General features: G+C 42.6%; 1 protein-coding gene across 1 annotated transcript in view; it reads right to left on the bottom strand.

The window, feature by feature from the left end:
* Window positions 1-23,869, bottom strand: part of SEL1L (SEL1L adaptor subunit of SYVN1 ubiquitin ligase) — a 64,551-nt gene that overhangs the window by 22,935 nt on the left and 17,747 nt on the right. The window contains exons 4-11 of the mRNA XM_005894262.3: window positions 14,156-14,323; window positions 12,672-12,777; window positions 11,689-11,851; window positions 5,885-5,938; window positions 5,735-5,794; window positions 3,331-3,412; window positions 2,864-3,018; window positions 97-153 (exon numbers count right to left, since the gene is read on the bottom strand). Coding sequence (XP_005894324.1) covers window positions 97-153; window positions 2,864-3,018; window positions 3,331-3,412; window positions 5,735-5,794; window positions 5,885-5,938; window positions 11,689-11,851; window positions 12,672-12,777; window positions 14,156-14,323 — 845 coding nt within the window. The remainder of the gene's footprint in view (window positions 1-96; window positions 154-2,863; window positions 3,019-3,330; window positions 3,413-5,734; window positions 5,795-5,884; window positions 5,939-11,688; window positions 11,852-12,671; window positions 12,778-14,155; window positions 14,324-23,869) is intronic.

Genomic DNA, 23,869 nt, shown 5'->3' with positions numbered 1-23,869 from the left:
AAGCTTGATATTGTAACTGACTTTGCAAGAAATACATCTGGAGCGTCACAGCTTGCCATGGCATGAAAAGCTAAGCCCAAAGATCAGCAAGGGTACCTGATGGTTTTGTTCCACTCCACGGCCGCCGTGCAGGTGCAGCTGTCCCAGACCAACCTGAAAATGAACAAAAAGGAGGCAAGGTTTGTAAATCACAGCACCTGCATCTGGCCTGTAATTAAATTAGCTCAACAAGAAACATTTGGTCACAAAAAGGGTTCTGTCCATAACACTGAATATTAAACACTTTTCTTAATTCTTTAAGATGCTACTCTACTTTAACTATATTTTTAAAAAACTTAAAAATGTCTGCTTTTAGTTGCAAAACATCCTTCTGAAAGAGGTGAGAAAACGCATTTCCACACAAACTAAAGAAAAGTTGACATCTTTTGAATTACAGGGTGTTCTTCAGGAAGTAAGAAAATTATCTTAGGAAGCTTGGAGACGAGACAAGAAATAAAGAACAACAGAAAGGTACATCTGTGAGGAATGCTATACTTACTGGATGGACTGTATTAAAGAATAATTATCTGATGGGGTTCAAAAATACAAAGGATTAAAATACAGACAGTCTCCAACCAAACAAAGGAGGGTATGAAAGGAGAGAAAAGGAAACACAGAAAAGCAAAATAAAAACAAGAAAGATAGAAAATTAAAACCCAAATGTGTCATTAATTACTCTAATTAAAAGACCGTCAGAATAGATTTTTAAAAATGAACAAAACTAGTCATATGTTACTCATAAAAAACATACCTTAAACATTAGAAGGTTGAAAGTACAAGACAGAAAAGATATTCCATGTAAATACTAACCAAAAGAAAGTAGGGCACTATGTCAGTATTAAGCAAGTTAGTGAGTTAAAGTCGCTCAGTCGTGTCTGACTCTTTGCAACACCATGGACTACACAGTCCATGGAATTCTCCAGGCCAGAATACTGGAGTGGGTAGCCTTTCCCTTCTCCAGGGGATTGAAAGCAAAAATATTTCTGGAGATAAAAAGAGGACATTTTACGATACAAAAGTTAGTTAAACAGAAAGATAACAGTATTCAGTCTGTATGCACTCATCATGGCTTAAAATACAAAGTCAAATTGACAGAACTGAAAAAAAAAGAAATCCACAGAGTGAAAAACTGCAATCATGTCGTCTCCACACCAGACAGAAAAAGCAGACAAATTCAGTAGGGATTCAGAAGAGTTGAATAAAGAATGAAGAAACCCGATTCAACTGACACACACAGAACACTACACCCGACTGCAGAAATTCACGTTCTCTTTAGCATACGGACTATTTGCCCAAACTGACCAAGTGATGGGGGCATAAAGCAAGTCTCGAGAAATCCCAAACAACAAACAGCAAAGAGCATATTCTGACTACAATGGATTAAGAAAGACTCCATCAACAAAAAAGGCAAATAGAAAATTCATGTCCAGTCATCCCTTGGTATCCCCAGGGAACTGGTTCCAGGACCCCCGCCCCTGCACAGACACCAAACTTCTCAGATACTCAAGGCTCTTGTATAAAATGCGTACAGCCAACACACAACCTCCTGTACATGTTAAATCATTTCCAGATTACTTATAAAATTTAATGTAAATGCTATGCAAATAGTTGTGAATACTATGTAAAGAGCTGCTGAAGTGTAGCAAATTCAAGTCTGCTTTTTGGAACTTTCTGGGGGAAAAAAAAACTTTTTCTGAATATTTTTGATCCATGGTTAGTATACGGAGGGCTGACTGTATAAGGAAATGAAGCAATTCATTTCTAAATTATGTAAGAGTGAAAAAAATTAATATCAGAGCTAAATATGATGAAAACACGATAGTGGGAGAATGTATTTATATCAGATATCAAGTTCTATAAAGCTATGAAAATTTGAGACAAGATTTGCAGAAGACGTATTATGCATGTGTGCATAATAATGCTGTGTGCGTAATAATGCTGTGTGTGTAATAATGCTGTGTGTGTAATAATGCTGTGTGTGTTATTATTTGTAATAGCCCAAATCTGGGAAGAACAAAATGGATAAATTGTGGTAGTTTCATACAACAAAATACTATATAGCAATGCAAATCAATGAATTATAGCTATGCGAAAACACATGGATTGATTTCAGAAACAATACTGAACAAAACAAGCTGATACCAAAAAAATGCCATAAGACTTTTTCTTTTTTTGCTTAAGATTCAAAACCTGGCCAAACTAATCTGCAGTGTTAGCTTCTATTAGTCTTAAAATTAATTGGAAAAGTATCTACTGCTCATCCCTATACGTTTCTAAATCAGAAAGAACTGTCAACTAAAAAAAAGATGGATGGTGAAGTTCTCTTTTTTAATATCATCAAAACCACCCATGACACAACAAATCACACATGCCACTTTGATGTACGTCACACAGTTCACATTAAACAGGCCTACTTCGGTCCCTGACCTTGAGAAAATTATAGATAAGATACGCAAAGGAAATGAATGGTAAATAGCTCTGAAGAGCATCTGAAATTACAAGTGTTCCAGAGACTTTCTGTTTAGAGGAAGTGACAGTTCTTATCTTGGTGACTCCAGTAAGAGCCTTCATCACCACTGTAATGTCGCTCCACTGGAGCAACAGTTTCCAACCTCGGAGCACGCTGGAGTCACCCGGCCAGCTTTTAGGGCCCCATCAATGCACGGGTCACAACCCAGACGAATCCAAATGGAAGGTCTGGAGACTAAATGGGACTCGTTTATAGCTAATAATAGCTCAGTGAAAACGTTATAGCTCCGAGTGCTTGCCCCCGGAGGCTTAACACACAGGCAGTGAACCTTGCATGAGACCTTTAAACACATACCTGGGCTTGCACATCCCCCTTTTCAGCTAAGAACTGGTAATACTGAATCAAGTCTTCCTCGAGCATTCCGCTGTTCATTCCTGGGTTTTCGACCTCATCAGGCAGCCGTATTCTCTGCACCACTGAGCCTCCCGTCAGCGAGATATCACTAGCAACTGAAACAGGGGCAGAGCAACACGGGGATGAGTCAGAGGGGTGGTCCCACAGCGAGAAGTGCCGTTCCAGCTCCAAGTGCCAACAGACACGGTGTTAAAGGAACTTCTTCTCAACGAAATTCAGTTTCTTTCCCACACAATATTAAGAAGTGGAATCCAAAACAAACTTTTTAAAAGTACTTCCTAATCAACTAGTGTAAAGACGATTCCACTTGAGTAAGCCAGTCACAGTATTTCAAGTAGTACAACAGATTTAAAATTAACTCTGTTTTTTTTTTTTTTGGTAACGTCAAAGGCAAAAAAAGCAAGTACCATGATTGGCCACAAGACGATAATGAGTCAGTGCGGATTCACAGCTCTGGAGGACCCCGATGCCAGCCCAGTATCGGTAACCCTGTAATAAATACAACCTCAGTGAGAAGAGGGCAGTTTCACGTGCTCCAGTGGCATTCTAGCGGGAACAGATAAAGTGAACCACGTGCAGAGGGGAACAGTACTATCCTTTGATACAAACACATGGCCACCTCATTTATCCTGAGTGCCACATTCTGAGGTAATTTATTCAGCAACTTTTAACAATCAGACTACAGCTAAGACCTGGGAAATAGATACTAAAGTTCTAAGAGCAATCAAAATAGATGCCATCAACTTTCTATATGCAGTGTGTGCCCGTTTACCTATACGAGAAAATTACCTAGGCGCTTGCTTTTAGACGAGATTTTAATCTTGCTTCAGACACAATTTTAACAAAAATCGATTAATCTTCCAAAGCATTAATAACTCTTAAGGAAAGCAATCTAGGGAAGACAAGAAACTACTAGAGACAGACACAGCAGTACCAGGAATAAATGACTTCAGAATAAGGGGAAGACAGCCAATTATGAAGAAGAGAAGAGAACAGAGCTCTCTGGAGTCACACAGACTCATGTAACTTCACCAACTTTAACAGTCCTCAGGGCAGAAGTATACAATAACACGTGTAGTAATACCTGGATTCTCCAGGCAAGAACACTGGAGTGGGTTGCCATTTCTTTCTCCAATGCATGAAAATGAAAAGTGAAAGTGAAGTCGCTCAGTCGTGTCCGACTCTTTGAGACCCATGGACTGCAGCCCACCAGGCTCCTCCGTCCATGGGATTCTCCAGGCAAGAGTGCTGGAGTGGGGTGCCACTGCCTTCTCCAGAAGATTGGTTAACAGCTTTAAAATGAGATTTCTGTCAAAAATACTTCATGTTTTCTGAAAATTCATCTAAAAACAACGTTTCAATGACTGTGGGAGCAATAAACATTTTTGGAGATGAGACGAACAAATGAAAAAACTTCAAAGTTAGCGAGGAATGTTTCAGAAGGTTAGAGCGACGCTCTCATTTTTCATGTATTAGAAAACAGTTTACCTCTGTAACAGGACCAAGTCCAAGCTCCCTGGCGTGACGTCCAGCCCTTTACACGATCCCTGTCTGCCTGTCCTGGTGACGATCTACCTGGCATTCCCTTCTCCACTGACAACTGCTTCTTTCTTCAGAAGGCTCTCCCTAACTCCCTCTCCTTCCCATGCCAGCGTGGGCTGGGGGCCTGTCTGTGATTCCTTGATGTTCCCATGCTGTACTGTAATGGTCTCCCTACTCATGTCTCCCTCTCGAGAATAAACGCTGCTTGTGGGCTGGCATTAGATCTTATTGTACTAGAAGCCCAACAACAAGTATTCAGTGTTTTAGAATACACAGAGGGAAAAGTATCCAGGATCCACCCAGCTGGCCAGAAAACCAGATTTTCCTTCTTTGTTAAGTCTCATAGTCCTATCAGTGACCAGGCCTGTTGACCCCTTCCAGATTTTGGACTTGTTTCTCTGCTTTTGGTCTTATTTCTGCTCAGTCTATTCTTTTTATTTCTGCAAGAACTTAACACCTTCATTTGGAACATAGTAATATGGGCCAGGGGCTTCCCTCATAGCTCAGTTGGTAAAAAAATCTGCCCACAATGCAGGAGACCTGGGTTCTATTCCTCAGTTGGGAAGATCCCCTGGAGAAGGAAATGGCAACCCACTCCAGTATTCTTGCCCGGAGACTCCCACGGGCAGAGGAGCCTGGCAGGCTACTGCCCATGGGGTCGCAAGAGTCGGACATGAGTTAGTGACTAAACCACCACCACTACCACCACCCATATGGGCCGAGGTCACATGACTCTCTTAAAGTCAATTTATAAAGTAGAAGGCAGATTAAACACCTCAGAAGAAAAGCATGCGGAGGTCAGATGCTATGTTTTACCACCAAGCCATGTAAATGATCAGCACTGTCAGGTAACATATAAAGAATACTCTGTAGTAAACTTTATAGGACACTGGCTCTTTCTATAGTTAGTCCATCATCGATTTAAACGTAAAATCTGCCATAATCCAATCTAAAAAATGATTCTGACAAACAATTCCAACTTAGAGAAAATTGGGAAAAGAGTCATTTATCAGATTCTTATTTTAAGGGCAATCAGCCAAACTAATTATTTTAATGAAAAATCATGGACTCTATCAATTTTCATCCACATGCAGATTCAACTGCTCTATCCAGTAACAAGAATTTTAAGGACATTCAATTGAATATTGGGTCTTAATAAATGTAAGTAAATTGTAATCATGAAAGCTAGAAAAGTGGTGGCCACTTGCAATTATTAATGTTATTATAATTGTTAGCAATTTTTTTACCTTCCATTTAAATCTTACTTACCAAAACCATGTGGGCTATTAGGTTGCCCCCAAGAGCTCCGAATGTGTAATAAACAAGGGCCTGTGAAAGAACGAAAGATGCTTAACTGAACACGGGCACACAGTCACCCAGTTCACACTGTGTATACAATGAAGTCTCAACAAGAGTTACCTTTGCCTGACTTGAATTAACACCAAGTCCAGAAGCATAGAGAAAGCCAAGAGCCTGAAACAAAATGATAAAAGTCATGAGCTTTAAGAAGATGCAAGGGTCTTTAAATGCTAAAAAATGTGAAAGCTGCAAATATGCACAACTGTGGAATTAAAAAGCCTCAGAAATGCATTAAAGGTTTTACAAATTATAAAATGAAATGTAAGTTTAAACAAGTAAAAAAATTTAGCTTGAAGATTAAAGACAATTTAAGAAAACCAAAGCTGAACACACTTAAATATGACTTTTACTTGATTGTTGGGGAACGGCTACTATGAAAACAAAATGCCTCCTATATCATTACATTAAAATATTATCTATTGGACTTCCCTGGTGATACAGTGGGTAAGAATCCACCTGCCAATGCAGGAGACATGGGTTCCATTCCTGGTCTGGGAAGATTCCACATGCCACGGAGCAACTAAGCCCGAGAGCCTAGAGCCTGTGCTCGAAACAAGAGGGGCCACCGCACTGAGAAGCCCGAGCTCAGTGGAACTACAGAAAGCCTGCGTGTGGTAACGAAGACCCAGTGCTGTCATAAATTTAAAAACAAAATTTTCTTTCAATATATTATCTATGTAGAGGGTGGTACACAATGATAACGGGTGAGTGAAAGTTGTTCAGTCATGTCTGACTCTTTGCAAACCCATGGACTGTATAGTCCAGATTCAGGCCAGAATACTGGAGTGGGGAGCCTTTTCCTCCTCCAGGGGGTCCTCCTCCTGGGTCCCAACCCAGGGATCGAACCCAGGTCTCCCGCACTGCAGGTGGATTCTTTACCAGCTGAGCCACCAGGGAAGCCTGATAATGGGTAAAGGAATCACTATCCTAGGAACAAAAAGAGGCAGCAAGGGGCTAAATTTAAGGGGTGAAGGGAAAAAGTCACCTCTCCTTGCTAGAGCATATACAACTTCTTAAAAACAAAACAAAACAAAAACACCAATCAAGCAAACAATGCACTGGTAAGGTTATACCCTCTGCTCTCTGAGGATCAGCCTTGATGACGTGAAAGCGTAAGCTAAAGTTGTAAAGGCAGGTGCTATTCTCATCCAAATCCCTGAGCTCTTCTGTATTGCCCAGTCTCCCTTGAAGTTAGGGAGGGCAACTGCCTTGGATGTGACCAGAAGGGACGCAAGCCAGTTTCAGGCCTGGCCCTTGAAAACATCCTGGGCTCCTCCAGATCCCCCTTCTCCCTGATCGACGGCTTGGAAGTCCTGTGCTCTGGATGGAGGACAGCTACACGATGGAAGCAGCCTGGATCCTGAGCCATTATCTGAAGACTGGCTCAGGCAGGAGCACTGCACGGGACCTGGCGTGAGCAAGAAATAACTCCTCGTTGTGTGAAGCCACTGTGATCCTGCGCTTTGTTTCATCAGCGAGCGTTAATTACAGTGGACAGAGTGCTTTGCAAGTGTAAAAAAGCACTGTAGTACTGTAAGGTTCTATTATTAAACAGAAAGAGGTCTTAAAAGTAAGGCCATTTCTCGGAATGGAATGTGTCTGAAGATGAAGAAGGTATCTGTGTGTATATTATCATATGTGAAATAGATCACCAGTCCAGGTTCGATGCATGAGACAGGGTGCTCAGGGCCAGTGCACTGGGATGACCCTGAGTGATGGGATGGGGAGGGAGGTGGGACGGGGGTTCAGCATGGGAGACACATGTGCACCCATGGCAGATTCATGTCAATGTATGGCAAAAACCACCACAATATTGTAAGTAATTAGCCTCCAATTAAAATAAATGAAAAAAAAAAAAAAAGAATGTATGTGTGAATTTCACCTAAACTCATTTAGAAGGGGGAAAAAGCCTTGAAAACACAGGGGAGCAATTAACACATTACCTGTTTATAAACCAAAACCAAAACTATCTAAGAGTTGCAGACTGGTTACCAGTCCTGTAGAAAACAATGGTCACAATGCCTATTATTACTTATATAGCCTGAAAACAGACTTCCTTTGTGACCAGAAATTTTATCTTTAAGCAAACCCCACACTATTGCTAAATCTTTATTACTGAAGGCATTTTTTTTTAAAGTGGGCAAAATACCTTTATAAGTAGGACAAAAGACCCAGAAACCATAAAAAAGATGAATAAACTCAACTACATAAAACTGCTTATTTTACACGAAAACACATAAACAAAATGAAAAGACAGTATAAAGCATATAGATAAACAGCTGGGTGCAGAGGTACTCAGGTCAAGGCCTGTAAGGTTCCTAACCACAGGAGCGTCCGTCCCCACAGAGTTGGGTGCAAATATAATTCTGGGAAGATACAATTGCAAAAATGCCTTCAGATAAGATCAGTCGCTCAGTTGTGTCCGACTCTTTGTGACCCCATGAATCGCAGCACGCCAGGCCTCCCTGTCCATCACCAACTCCCGGAGTTCACTCAGACTCATGTCCATTGAGTCGGTAATGCCATCCAGCCATCTCATCCTCTGTCGTCCCCTTCTCCTCCTACTCCCAATCCCTCCCAGCATCAGAGTCTTTTCCAATGAGTCACCTCTTCGCATGAGGTAGCCAAAGTACTAGAGTTTCAGCTTTAGCATCATTCCTTGCAAAGAAATCCCACGGCTGATCTCCTTCAGAATGGACTGGTTGGATCTCCTTGCAGTCCAAGGGATTCTCAAGAGTCTTCTCCAACACCACAGTTCAAAAGCATCAATTCTTTGGCACTCAGCCTTCTTCACAGTCCAACTCTCACATCCATACATGACCACAGCAAAAACCACAGCCTTGACTAGATGAACCTTTGTTTGCAAAGTAATGTCTCTGCTTTTGAATATGCTAGCAAGGTTGGTCATAACTTTCCTTCCAAGGAGTAAGTGTCTTTTGATTTCATGGCTGCAGTCACCATCTGTAGTGATTTTGGAGCCCAGAAAAATAAAGTCTGACACTGTTTCCACTGTTTCCCCATCTATTTCCCATGAAGTGGTGGGCCCGATGCCATGATCTTCGTTTTCTGAATGTTGAGCTTTAAGCCAACTTTTTCACTCTCCACCCTCACTTTCATCAACAGACTCTTTAGTTCCTCTTCACTTTCTGCCATAAGGGTGGTGTCATCTGCATATCCGAGGTTATTGATATTTCTCCCAGCAATCTTGATTCCAGCTTGTGTTTCTTCCAGTCCAGCATTTCTCATGATGTACTCTGCATATAAGTTAAAAAAGCAGGGTGACAACATACAGCCTTAATGAACTCCTTTTCCTATATGGAACCAGTCTGTTGTTCCATGTCCAGTTCTAACTGTTGCTTCCTGACCTGCATACAAATTTCTCAAGAGGCAGATCAGGTGGTCTGGTATTCCCATCTTTTTCAGAATTTTCCACAGTTTATTGTGATCCACACAAAGGCTTTGGCACAGTCAATAATGCAGGAATAGATGTTTTTCTGGAACTCTCTTGCTTTTTCCATGATCCAGCGGATGTTGGCAATTTGATCTCTGGTTCCTCTGCCTTTTCTAAAACCAGCTTGAACATCAGGAAGTTCACGGTTCACATATTGCTGAAGCCTGGCTTGGAGAATTTTGAGCATTACTTTACTAGCATGTGAGATGAGTGCAGTTGTGCAGTAGTTTGAGCATTCTTTGGCATTGCCTTTCTTTGGGATTGGAATGAAAACTGACCTTTTCCAGTCCTGTGGCCACTGCTGAGTTTTCTGAATTTGCTGGCATATTGAGTGCAACACTTTCACAGCATCATCTTTCAGGATTCGGAATAGCTCAACTGAAATTCCATCACCTCCACTAGCTTTGTTCATAGTGATGCTTTCTAAGGCCCACTTGACTTCACATTCCAAGATGTCTGGCTCTAGGTCAGTGATCACATCATTGTGATTATCTGGGTCGTGAAGATCTTTTTTGTACAGTTCTTCTGTGTATTTTTGCCATCTCTTCTTAATATCTTCTGCTTCTGTTAGGTCCATACCACTTCTGTCCTTTATCGAGCCCATCTTTGCATGAAATGTTCCTTTGGTATCTCTGATTTTCTTGAAGAGATCTCTAGTCTTTCCCATTCTGTTGTTTTCCTCTATTTCTTTGCATTGATCGCTGAAGAAGGCTTTTTTATCTCTTCTTGCTATTCTCTGGAACTCTGAATTCAGATGTTTATATCTTTTCTTTTCTCCTTTGCTTTTCGCTTCTCTTCTTTTCACAGCTATTTGTAAGGCCTCCCCAGACAGCCATTTTGCTTTTTTGCATTTCTTTTCTATGGGATGGTCTTGATCCCTGTCTCCTGTACAATGTCACAAACCTCATTCCATAGTTCATCAGGCACTCTATCTATCAGATCTAGGCCCTTAAATCTATTTCTCACTTCCACTGTATAATCATAAGGGATTTGATTTAGGTCATACCTGAATGGTCTAGTGGTTTTCCCTACTTTCTTCAATTTCAGTCTGAATTTGGCAATAAGGAGTTCATGGTCTGAGCCACAGTCAGCTCCTGGTCTTGTTTTTGCTGACTGTATAGAGCTTCTCCATCTTTGGCTGCAAAGAATAGAATCAATTTGATTTTGGTGTTGACCATCTGGTGATGTCCATGTATAGAATCTTCTCTTGTGTTGTTGGAAGAGGGTGTTTGTTATGACCAGCGCATTTTCTTGGCAAAACTCTATTAGTCTTTGCCCTGCTTCATTCCGTATTCCAAGGCCAAATTTGCCTGTTACTCCAGGTGTTTCTTGACTTCCTACTTTTGCATTCCAGTCCCCTATAATGAAAAGGACATCTTTTTTGGGTGTTAGTTCTAAAAGGTCTTGTAGGTCTTCATAGAAGTGTTCAACTTCAGCTTCTTCAGCGTTACTGGTTGGGGCACAGACTTGGATTACTGTGATATTGAAAGGTTTGCCTTGGAAACGAACAGAGATCATTCTGTCATTTTTGAGATTGCATCCAAGTACTGCATTTCGGACTCTTCTGTTGACCATGATGGCTACTCCATTTCTTCTGAGGGATTCCTGCCCGCAGTAGTAGATATAATGGTCATCTGAGTTAAATTCACCCATTCCGGTCCATTTCTAGAATGTCGATATTCACTCTTGCCATCTCTTGTTTGACTACTTCCAATTTGCCTTGATTCATGGGCCTTGACATTCCAGGTTCCTACGCAATATTGCTCTTTACAGCATCGGACCTTGCTTCTATCACCAGTCACATCCACAGCTGGGTATTCTTTTTGCTTTGGCTCCATCCCTTCATTCTTTCTGGAGTTATTTCTCCACTGATCTCCAGTAGCATATTGGGCATCTACTGACCTGGGGAGTTCCTCTTTCAGTATCCTATCATTTTGCTTTTTCATACTGTTCATGGGGTTCTCAAGGCAAGAATACTGAAGTGGTTTGCCATTCCCTTCTCCAGTGGACCACATTCTGTCAAGTCTCTCCACCATGACCCGCCCATCTTGGGTGGCCCCACGGGCATGGCAGAGTTTCACTGAGTTAGACAAGGCTGTGGTCCTAGTGTGATTAGATTGACTAGTTTTCTGTGAGTATGGTTTCAGTGTGTTTGCCCTCTGATGCCCTCTTGCAACACCTACCGTCTTACTTGGGTTTCTCTTACCTTGGGCGTGGGGTAAAAATGCCTTACTGACTATAAATGTTCTCAAACAAAGAAAAAAGACTGTCCAAGAAGACTGGTAAAATAATCTGCCACAAAATTAATATTTACAGTCTTACTTGTTAAAGGAAGTCAGGGCAACGAGAGTATCAGGCTGTTAAAATACAACAGCACTGTGTGCAGAGAGATCTCCATAGAAAGCACACTCACAGTTTGTCCCTTGGGAGAGCCTTCCTCGGTCAGCTTCTCAAACATCTCTTTTGCTGCCTGGATATTCTGTGTCAGGTAATCACCGAACAAGAGAGCGTAGGACACTCTCTCCAGGGCCTTGGTGTGGTTCATGCTTGCTGCCTTCTGAAGATACCGATAAGCTCTGTAAACACAAGTAACGAAAAAACAAATTAGCAACATTTTGGAATTACCATTAAAATTTGTTTTCAAGATCTAGTAAAATGTAGCTTAATTTCCTTACTGTACAATACCCTTTTGATAGTTTTACTAAAGCAGTGTTACTTACAATACATTCTGGCTACTTTCATTTTTACGTAGGATACCAGTTCTGTTGTTAGAGTATCTTGGAATTCTAATTACATTAACAGTAATCCTAAAACGTTCTATTAAGAAAGTTAACTTGATTTGCAGTGTCAGAACAGTAATAATATGGTCTCCAGTAAAAAAATCCAATGATGACCACTACAACCGTCTTTAAAATCTTTGCACAGACTATAGCAAAAGTCAGCTGAAATTAGGGGACACAAAATGTTAGAGGACAGTCACTTGTTTTATGTTCCTTCATTTCTAAATTCTAGACTTTGTCTGTAAGAAAATTACAAAGCAAAAACAAAACCCCCCAGAAAACACCTGACAACAATTCCTTTTGTTTGTTTTATGTCACTTTGAATTCTGAATAGTATGTGTTCCAGGCACTGAGAAATGACTACAGCTTAATCATATACAGCCATTTGCTCGCAGTTCATTCTTAGGACTGGTATTTATGACCTGTTTATCCCAACAAGCTAAAATCTGATAAAAGTAATGTCCCCAATGTCCATAGATACCATATTAAGTTTTCTTGTAATGCAACTTAGGAAATCTTTTTATCTCTGGCAGTACGTTCCATTTAAAAAGCACTCAGCCATTATCTCAGCAAGGGCCTAGCTCAAAGGAAGGATGGAGTGGGCTGTGCAACCTACTCTCTTTTTTGGCTTTTCTTGTTGCTTCCGTTGAGGATTTTCATCCCGGTCTGGTACATCATTTCCGCTTCCTGCATTTGCCGTCTTCTTGCAGCCTCTTCTTCAGCTGAAAACAAAACGTCAGTTGCATTTACATGGGTAATTCTGCACCAGTTACTTGTCAGACATCAGAACACATTCCTTCTCTTGGGTGGCCATGCAAATACAATTCATGATTGTTCACCATTTCAAAATCTCACTCTAAAGATACATGGTTGTAAGTATGGCCTTTATCTGACAAAAGATAGGACTCAGGGAAACAAAATTTGTTGAAATCACTTTCCTTCAGAGAAAGCACTCTCAGTCTGCTTTTGGAGGTACTTTTCTGCTAGTAATTCTAACTTTGTATTCAATTTAACTAAAATTTCACAAGGAGCTTATGATTATATATGCCAAGGTCAGCTAAAACCAGGACAGGAAAATAAAGTCAGAAAAATATTATTATTGTCAAAGAACACTTCTGCCTCACCTGAAATGCTGTATATTTTTACAAGGAAAAAGTATTTGACTAATTATGCTAAAAAAATTAATAAAAAACTTTGATTTTTATTAACTAGAGATCCCAATTTAATGTTCAAGTTGTCTATTTTCTCCTATACGTTAACATTAATACAACCCTGAAAATAATAGAATTATCATAAATTTCGCAAAAGTTATTTTGCTATTGTAATATATCATTTTAATCGAAATCTGTAACTCATCAAATGACAGACATATGGATATTTCATTAGGACTAATATTTATAGAAACAGAAGTGAGTTGTTTTTACAATATTAAAAAAATCTGATGTATTAAACTGGAGCATTTAATCATATTGGCCTACCTCCAAAGATGGACCATGTAAGATGCCATATTCTAGGACAGCTTAAATATTCTACCAGAGCCACTATTCTGAAAATGTCATTTGGTATCAACTGAGATATGTTCAAGGTTTTCTGTTGCTCTTTATCTTCAAGTTTTTCCTGAAAATACAGCTTGCCTTGAGAAGTCAGCCCCTTTGTACTGACACAGTTAAATATACTGTACTTGTCAAATGTTAACCTAGCACAGTGCATTTCACTCAAGTATTTAGAAAAGGAATTCTCTGTATTTCTTTTCACCACTATTAGTTAACCTTTACTGTAATGTTCTGTTTCCTTTGTTGCCAAAAAAACATTTCATGTTAATTAATTCAGTAGCCTGCCTACGAGTCTTCAGAACAACCCACACACACCCTGGAAAACCAGCTCGACATAAGGCAGGAGTGTGACAAGCTGCCGGGTGATGGCCTGGAAGTGGGGACACGGCCCGCTTCCTGTGCTGACGTCCAGGCTTTAAGGGACAGCCACAGCATCAGTGCTGACGCTTCTCGGCGAGGGAGAAAACAGACAGCTACCAAAAGGCCTCTGAACTGCTGGCCAAGACGCCACACGACGTGGACCTGTCTTCTGCTGAACGACACTCACTCTCGCAGAAGCCCCACTTCTCGTCCGCCTTGTAGTCGTAGGTGGTGGCACACCACAGTCTGCCGTCTTCCCTCCCGTCCGAGGTGCACTCGTCATATTCCTTATCCAGGAACAGGAAAGGGAAGTGGCAGGGCTCCCCGTGCGCTGTGCCTTCAATGGCGGTCAGGGCTGCAAAGGCAAGGAAAACATGGAAGCACAGGCAGCACCTCTGCTATTAACACTGTCGATTTCAGCTATGAGAACCCAGAGACACAGACGCGTGATTTGTAATGGGGAACATAAAGAGCCAGCGCTGATTTCTGTTCAGGGACAACGAGGTCAGTCAACTTAGTGAGCGTGGCTAGCTACCTAGCTCTACATCTAGGTTAAAATTCTGTCTTGAGATAACCTTAGAAGGTCAAAAGTACAGCCGCTCAACTAGTGAGCAAATAAAGCAAACACAACTGAGTCAATTCCACTGCTCAGCACAACTCTTTTTTTTCCCCCATCTGAATGCTGTCAGTTTCTTCTATAATATAAAGTTACACAGTGAAACTGCTCCCCCAGGCCAAGTTAATCACTCACATAGTCCTCTGTGATCCCACAGCATTTTATTACAGGACTGATCATCGGCACTGAGCTTCTTTCTTCACTATACTCTGGCTCCCACTAGACTCTGAGCTTGTTAAGGGAGAAACCGTATCTCTAATTTGTTCTCTAAGTTCTTTCCACATATCTCCCAGGCACTGGGAATTATGCCAGGGGCTGGAAATGAGGGGGAACCGAGGTCTCCGCTACGGAGAACCTGCTGCCTTACCAGGAAGGGAGACATTAAACGAACGTATGACCGATGTTTTGGAGGGGAAAGCCTCCCTGCCAGTAACTGAAGTTTACACTGAACCTCAAGGGTGTCCAGGAGGAGGCGGTGGACAGAATGCTCCGGGATGGGGTAGGGAGCAGCACCGCAGGCCAGGGGGAAAGTGTGTAGGAATCAAATGAAAGAGAGCACAGTGCGTAAGAGAAAATCAAGCTCGTCGTCTCAGGACATGTAGAGTGAGTATCAAAGGGGACGAGAGAAAAAGCCAGAGGAGCACCAAAAAGCCAGACTAGAGAGGTCCTGACAAACCTAACTAAGGAATTCAGATTTCATCCTGAGAACAATGGAAACTCAAGAGTTTAATGAAGGAGTGACATGCTCATCCTTACACTTTCGAGAGTGGACAATGGAACGCCAGGCTGGAGGCCAAGTGACCAGTTTAAAGGCTATGACAATGGTCTAATTGAGGGGTGATGACAGCCTCAAGAAGACAATGGAATGAAAACAGCGGATGCACTCAAGTGATGCTAAGCAAACAGAGATGGTCCTACTTACTTACTAGATGCGCAGATGAGCACAGAGAGAGGCCAAGGGAGGTGCCCAGGCTCCGAGGCTGCAGGATGAGTACCGGGTTGTCCCTACCAGGACAGAGCACACTAGAGGAGGAGCAGGTGACTGGGCAGGGATGGAGTGGATCAGGAGAGAGGCTGATTAAGCTTTGCTCCTGCTACATTCAAAGCAGCTAAACAAAACAAGAGAAAATATCTCAGACATCTTCTCAGCTGTAGCCCCGCAAAAAAAAAGGCCTCCAGGTCACAGATAAATTTCAATGTGAGAGTGTGCGTAAGAATGCCAAGTGAGAAGTGTAAGAGCATGCCAAAGGGCTAGGCCTGAGCCTGGTCTCCAACCACACTCGATGAGTATGAGTACATACGTGTCAGCATCCACTGGTTTGCTTTTACATGGAAAATTTACTTAAGCAGCAGAGCTTGTAAGTAACAGTATAGGTTCTGGAGTCAGAACACCCAATTCAAACCCTACTGATTATTACCTGTGCACTTTGAGTAAGTCATTTAATCTCTCTTATTTATAAAAGTATTTGCAGACAACTTCCTAATCTACAAATAGGGACAGCAGTCCTTGCCACATAGAGTTACTCGCAAAGACGAACTGACGCAGTACACGTAAGGGGCTCCTCACGGTGCCTGCCACTTAAGGTGATGAGTCTAAGAGATGGCACATCTGTTATTATTACTGGCATGTCTGCTCTGAAAGGCTAGAAAATGTACGCTCCTTCTTTCCAATGTAAAGAAGAATACATCCTAAGGCTAATTTGAAAACTAGTTTCAGTAACTTATGAGAGGCAAATGAATTTCTAACATTTTATACCAGATAAAAGTCACTCACCATCCTGGTAATTACTGACCAGAGGCAGTAACTTCTTCTTTGATCTGTCTACTTTTTAAGAAATGATCTTTAATTCAACCTATAAGCAAAGCATCCTTTATCAACAGCCTCAGAGGGGTCACTATGACTATAGAACCCGAAAAAGGTACTCCTGTGCACTGCCAATGGGGTCAAATCTGCTTTAGAAAGACGCTATTTGTATAACTGCAGTTTGTAAACTTGAATTTCAAACATCCAATGGTTTAACGAATATTTAATCTTTTCCTATGAAAACTGAAATTTCTGTTTTAAAGGCAAATAGCTTGTCATAAGAATTCTAGTTTGCCAAAACTTGTACTTTTTAAGAAGTTCAAATATATGAAAGGATTCTTTCATGTGATGGAACGATACACCAGAAAAGAAACTAAAGAGAATCCAAAGGCAATACAAGATTTTAATCCACTACTGAATCAGCATTAACTTAAGCTAGAAGAATACCCAGGGTACACCTGCTTCATCAGTTGGGTTAAACTGAAAAATCTTGGTCAAATTATACACTGGTCAAGTAATGTGATTATAAGTAAGTTAACAGAAAATCTGTATTTCTCAGTTATCTTCTCCAAGCAAAGCCACCATAAGGAAACTGCTATTACCTAAAGTCTTCCAAAAGTTACTGACTGGGGCTTGCTAGTTTCAAGTCAATTGTCTCAGGTATTCCTCACAATAGGGTTAATTTCAGTTAATTTTCTTTCCATGGAGAAATTCTGTAAGAATTTAAATTTTAAAAACAGCCATGAAAACAGTACTAGTTTTAAAAACAATGGTAATCACTGCTCTGGCATATGGAAGCTGACTGATTACGCAATCTGAATTAATGACAGCCAGCAATCAAATCTGACACTCAAAAGGGAAAACTGTGCCATTAAGTCAATTCTGAACCTTCATGCAAAAATGACATAGCATCACAATTTATTTAGACTGTGGGAGTAAGATATTAAGCTTACGGTATTTGAGAACTTATGATGAACAGAACACTTTACACTTAAACTAGCAGAAATTTGCTCTCTCAATTAAAATCATTTAGGAAAGCTAGAAAGGTATTTTTTCCCCCCTAAAAAAACCTACCCTACCTGAATATGTAATCCTTCAGCGCTGGCCAGAATATAGGTAAATGGCAGGAACGTAAATTTCGTACTATTGGCAGGGGTGTAGAGGGACATTTAGTAACATCTGTTAGAAGTGAAAAGTTCCATACACCTTTAGATCAGATTTTTTCAATTGTGGGATATTTACTTAGAGAAGTGTTCTCACAAGGATACAACAGAGAGGTATGTCCAAGGAGTGTTTGCACATCATCATTATTTTAAAAACATAAACCCCAGAAGAACTCAGAGAGGTAAGGAAGAGAGGGTTGGTTAAATCAACCACAGTGCAGCTGTTACAGAGGGGCATCCACACCGATGACTCAAAGGTTACCAGAGACTAGTGGAGACACAGAAGACGAAAGCTGAGTCCTTGGGGCAACCTTCTATCTCAACAACGGACAGATTCTGAGGAACCACAGCTAAGTGAAGAAAGTGTCCTCAGAGAAAGGAAAAAAGAAAAAACGCTTGAGGGGCTGGGAAGATAAGGACCAAGGACTGCCCAGGTCTTCAGCCATCAGGATGTGCCTGGAGGGGTGTGGATTTAATGGTCTGGCGGGGGACCGGGGCCTCACTCCACTCAGACTCGAGAATGGAAAGAGAGGAACTGAAGTCAGTGGACAGAGACCCCTTTTCCAAGCAAGACTGCTATGAAGGCGAGGGGAGCAAGACTGCTATGAGGCGGCCGCTGGAGCGGCACTGGGGGTCAGGTTTTGGTTTCTCTGATGTTCAGATATTACAGCATGTTTGAATGTTGGTGAGGACAGAGGGTGGAGAAAAACAGGACACTGGTCTATCAGGTACCATGCGCATCTCAGGGATAATCTCAACGAGCCCAAACTCCTACATCTCCTCAAACACAGAAAAGCACTAAAATCATTAACTTGAGAAGTTCAACTTTTGTGATTAGCAGTAATTTTTTGATGACTGACTACCCGCATTCCCTCCCCACCCTGACCCTGCCCAACAACAACTCCTATATATCTTGGCTCTGCCCTTGCCTCTTTGGAGCAGTTCCTCAGAGCAACCTGAGAGGCTGTCTCCCACACTGCAGCCCTCAGCAAGGTCCCTGAATAAAGTTATTATTTGCAATCTGTAGGTTGCATGTTTTAAAACAACAAACGTGGCCAGAATTTTGCTGTTGGTTCTGAATGAAATACCCTGGAATACTTACATCTTTGCCTCATTTTTATTTTAAAATTCAAAACAAAAACATCAACTTCTTGATTCACACAAATAAAGGCAACTGTTCTGGCTTTACAAATTTCTTCATTTTTAGAGCATTTACGCTATTAAAGTGGGCTTCCCTGATAGCTCAGTAGGTAAAGAATCTGCCTGCAATGTAGGAGACCTGGTTCAATTCCTGGGTCAGGAAGATCTGCTGGAGAAGGGATAGGCTACCCACTCCAGTATTCTTGGGCTTCCCTTGTGGCTCAGCTGGTAGAATCTGCCTGCAATGTGGGAGACCTGGGTTTGATCCCTGGGTTGGGAAGATCCCCTGGAGAAGGGAAAGGCTATCCACTCCAGTATTCTGGCCTGGAGAATCCCATCGACTGTATAGGCCAGAGGTTGCAAAGAGTCAAACACAACTGAGCAACTTTCACTTTCACGCTATTAAAAGTAGTACAAACAAAACACGGATACAGATGATTTAAAGCAAGCATACTTGAGATAAAGCAAATGGTACAGGCCGCATATTTACTGCTGACTGAGAAATACGGTATATTAATCTTCTAAGGAAAAGAACAATTTTATGTTAGTTGCTACAAGAAGACTGCTTTCATCCAAAGTTGAGAATTGCTAACTACAGTTGAGAAATTACATGTTAATGAAGGGAGGACAGACAGATACACACACTATACCAAGGAAGGCACTGCTTTAAGGACTAAGATGATTTTTCAGAAGAAAAATGAAATGCAGTCAGATGGAGAATGAACAAAACATTAAGTCAGAGGTTATACAAGCTCAGTTCTCTCTGTGAAAACAATCACTTAAAAGAAGAAGCAGCAAGTACTGGCCCATGCACCCAGAGGAAAGGGACAAACTTCAAGACACTTAGGTGACAGGAACTGTCAGAAGCCATGCACAGTGAAACCTCCTCAGGAAAACTGCTACTGAAGGACAGCGAGGGCCTCCCCTGGGGGTCCAAGGGTTACAGATCCACCATCCAGTGCAGGGTCAGTTCAGTTCAGTTCAGTCGCTTAGTCGCGTCTGACTCTTTGCGACCCCAATGCAGGATACAAGGGTTCAATCCCTGGTCGGGGAACTAAGCTGTGGGGCAACTAAGACATGATGTAGCCAAAAAAAAAAGGAACAGTGAGTTTCACTAAATAATGACTGTAAAGGTACTTGAGTTTCAAAAGCGCTGGTGGGGCGCTGTTCCACAGGACGGTCTCCCAGAGGAGTTTGCGTCCACAAATAACTTGCTGGACGACAGAACAAAGAAACACCGATGACAAAGAAATCCTTAAAGTCGGACCTGTTGAGGGTCATGACCTGCTTCCTTAACCATCTATCCATATTCTGTTTAGTCTGAGTACTAAGTTAAGGTTTGTTTATTCCTTGCCACCCTCTTGCACGTGACGATGAAGCAAAAATGCGATGCTATTACTCAGTCAACTTTCACACTCCAGAACCCAATTTTAAGCACGTTTAGTAAGTTTCAACGCTATGCCGCTCAAAATAGAGAAAGATGCTGGTTATTTCTCCTTTTTGTTTTTTAGACTATTAGGATAGCGTGCTTATTGCAAAAAAGATGATTCAAGTGATGGGAAAGTATACAAACTTTAAAGAAAAATCACACTTGAGTTACCACTGAAAACTACCTTTTTCTCCAAAGGTAATGACCGTTACTAGAAAAGAGATTCATTTCTCAAGTGCGAACATGTTGGGGGGAAATGGTTTTCTTTCACATAAGGGACCTATGATGGTTAATGGTGCTTCCCTGGTGGCTCAGATGATTGAAGAATCTGCCTACTACTGCTAAGTCACTTCAGTCGTGTCCGACTTTGTACCACCCCATAGACGGCAGCCCACCGGGCTCCCCCATCCCTGGGATTCTCCAGGCAAGAACACTGGAGTGGGTTGCCATTTCCTTCTCCAATGCATGAAAGTGAAAAGTGAAAGTGAAGTCGCCCAGTCGTGTCCGACTCTTCGCGACCCCATGGACTGCAGCCCACCAGGCTCCTCTGTCCATGGATTTTCCAGGCAAGAGTACTGGAGTGGGGTGCCATTGCCTTCTCTGAAGAATCTACCTACAATGCGTTAATTCTGTGTATAAACTTGGCTAGGCCACAGCGTTTCAGGTGTCTGGTCAAACTCTATGCTAGGTTTCTATGATGGCGTTTTTGGATGAGATTAACACTTAAATCAGTGGATTTATCTGAGTAAAGCAGATTACCTCCACAATGTGGGTGGGCCTCGTTCAATCAGTTAAAGACCTAACAGAAGAAGGGCAAGAAGGAATTCCGCCAGCAGAGCCTTCAGTTCTACTTCTCTGAGGAACCCTGACCAATACAGGATCATACTAGGTGAATTATTTACGACACGGCATTTTCACTTACCACTGACGCTCCCTCCAGTGGCAGCCAGTGCAAACTGGCTAGTAATTCTTAACACCTTCCTCACCGCTACGGGTTTCCAGTAGTCAAGTATGGATGTGAGAGTTAGACCATAAAGAAGGCTTAGTGCTGAAGAACTGTGGTTTTGAACTGTGGTGTTGGAGAAGACTCTTGAGAGTCCCTTGGACAGCAAGGAGATCAAACTAGTCCACCCTAAAGGAGATCAACCCTAAATATTCATTGGAAGGACTGATGCCAAAGCTGAAGTTCTAATACTCTGGCCACCTCTGCGAAGAGGGGACTTGTTGGAAAAGATCTTGATGCTGAGAAAGACTGAGGGCAAGAGGAGAAGCGGGCGACAGAGGACGAGATGGTTGGATGGCATCACTGACTCAATGGACATGAGTTTGAGCAAGCTCCGGGAGTTGGTGATGGACAGGGAGGCCTGGCGTGCTAGTCCTTGGGGTTGCAAAGAGTCAGACACAACTTAGCGACTAAACAACTCGCTTCTGTAGAGCGAGGGATGGACAGGCCAAGTGATAAGTTCTGACATTTCCTCTAGTGACTTCTGAAGGGGGCTCCCCCTTTGACGCAGGCACATCTTCCTAAGGACCCGGGACCTGGAGGTCCAGCAATCACCAGGTGTGATCACTTGGGACAGACATGACAATGAAGTCAATTCACAGAACAGGAGAGAAAAGAGCTGGAGTCCTTGATGGCATGAGTCCTGAACCACCTTCTCTATGGAGTTCTGATTATGTGAGTCAAGCAAACTTCTGCTCCTGCCAGGGTTTGGTGGATTTTCTGTTATTTGCCAACAAAACATGTCCCTTTTAAAATAATCGTGAGTGTCTGGTAACGGGAATACCACAGTGTAAACCATTTTGCCTCTTAGTGGCCTTTTTTCATTCATTTTCAACAAATGTTTATTACTGAGATGATATGCAGAAAACAGATAACACAACAGACATGACTGTCATCCTTTGAGAGGCTGGCCCTCGGCTGGCATCTGGGAACTTAAGATGTGGGGAGGGTTCCTGCAACCCCAGTGACTCACTGGGCCTAAACCACTTGGACAAACAATGTGGTTGATGCTCAACACCTGTGTTCCTTCTGGGAATCTGTAATTTCAGCGGATGCCAGGCAGACAGTGACTACACGGTTAGCCCACTGGACACTCCCGGCTGGGTTGCCGAGTTCCCTGGCAGATGACAGGCACACAGTGTCACCTGTGCTGGGGAGCAGTGAGGCCTTCCCTGTGGCTCAGCTGGTAAAGAAGCCGCCTGCAATGCGGGAGGCCTGGGTTTGATCCCTGGGTTGGGAAGATCCCCTGGAGGAGGGAAAGGCTACCCACTCCAGTATCCTGGCCTAGAGAATTCCATGGACTGTGTAGTCCATAGGGTCGTAAAGAGTCAGACGCGACTGAGCGACTTTCACGTCACTTCACACGACTCTGCTGGGAAAGAACCTTTGCGCCTGTTTGCTCTGGACCTCGCCCACACTGATTTTGCTTTGTACCCTTTTGCTACAATAAATCAGAGCTGTGAGGATAACTACATGCTGAGTCCTCCCGGCAAATCACGGAGACCAGGGATGGTCCTGGAGACCCCCAGTTTCGGCTGGCATCAGACGGGCTTCTTTAGTTTGGGGGAGAATGGACGCACGTATCTGTACGGCCGAGTCGCTGTGCTGTCCACCTGAAACCACGGCAATGTTGGTAACTGGCTATGCTCCTATTAAAAAAAGGAAAAAAAAAAAAAAGCGTGGTTCCCTAACTCACACCTGACCCACTGAACGAGGGTGCAATTTTGGGAAAAGAAGGGTAAGGGGCCGGGTACGACGCTATCTCCGGTGCCCAGGTGATGATGGAATTCTCCATGGTATGCAACAACAGCCGATCTGTTATCTGTTCTGAGAAATAAAAGCTACCTGTGGAATTTGGAAATGAGAGCTCCAACTCCTGGAGTGGGCTCGCTGGGTGCCACCACCTGCTTCCAGCCAGGCCAGCTAAAGTCATGCCTTTAGGGTCTAAGGGAGGACAGAACGGACCCCCCTAAATGCCCGGAGGTGAATATGTTAAAATGGAGGCCAAAATGTTAAAAGTTTGCATTGCTCTCTTCTCCAAGAGGAGAGGGGGTGGGGCTGAAATCGGATCCCAGGGCTAGAACTACACTTCAGATAAACTAGGAAAAAAGTGGGGAGGCGGGCAGAGGGAGCTGATTCCAGGGACCCCAGGGTGGCAGGGATGCCAGTTTTTCAGCCTGGCTGCTGAGGCAGTCCCTATCTGACCCCTGCCCTTTCTGCATTCCAGCCTGGATCTGCCCTGGCAACGGTGACATCACACTGCAAAACACTGAATTTACTGCTAGGAGTTTACATAAACTTGCAGTGGGGGAGGGGGAACAGAAATTTCTTTGTGACTTTAGATTTGTGGCCATGACATCTGGATGTATAGTAAAAATGGACATAAAACGTTAAATGCTGTAACTGCATGCATGGCAGAGGAGTCATCCTGATCAAGGCAAGCTCCAAAAAAGAAATGTGTTAGTGGGACACAACTTCGTTGCTTTCTGCTGCCAGTGGGTGGGCTGGAATTGAAACTCTGTGTACTGGAAACTGAACCAGCTTCCGTAACTGATGAGTTCTGCTATGGAAGACAGGGGTTTTTGCTTAATTGGAGCCTCTGGGAAAATGGAGACAAAAAAACAGAAAGAAAGGTCCTCTACAGATGGAGATGTCCTTTTGGAGTTCTGAAAAGCAGGTTTCAGTTGACTGATGGGAGCTGGTGAGAGTAGAGATCTGTCCCTTGAAGGCTGATGTGTGTATGTGT

This window comes from Bos mutus, chromosome 10 (genome assembly GCF_027580195.1).
Source record: "Bos mutus isolate GX-2022 chromosome 10, NWIPB_WYAK_1.1, whole genome shotgun sequence".
In the NCBI taxonomy this organism is placed as follows: domain Eukaryota; kingdom Metazoa; phylum Chordata; class Mammalia; order Artiodactyla; family Bovidae; genus Bos; species Bos mutus.
Note: the sequence above shows the minus strand (reverse complement) of the source record. Positions and strands in the feature narration are given on the sequence as shown.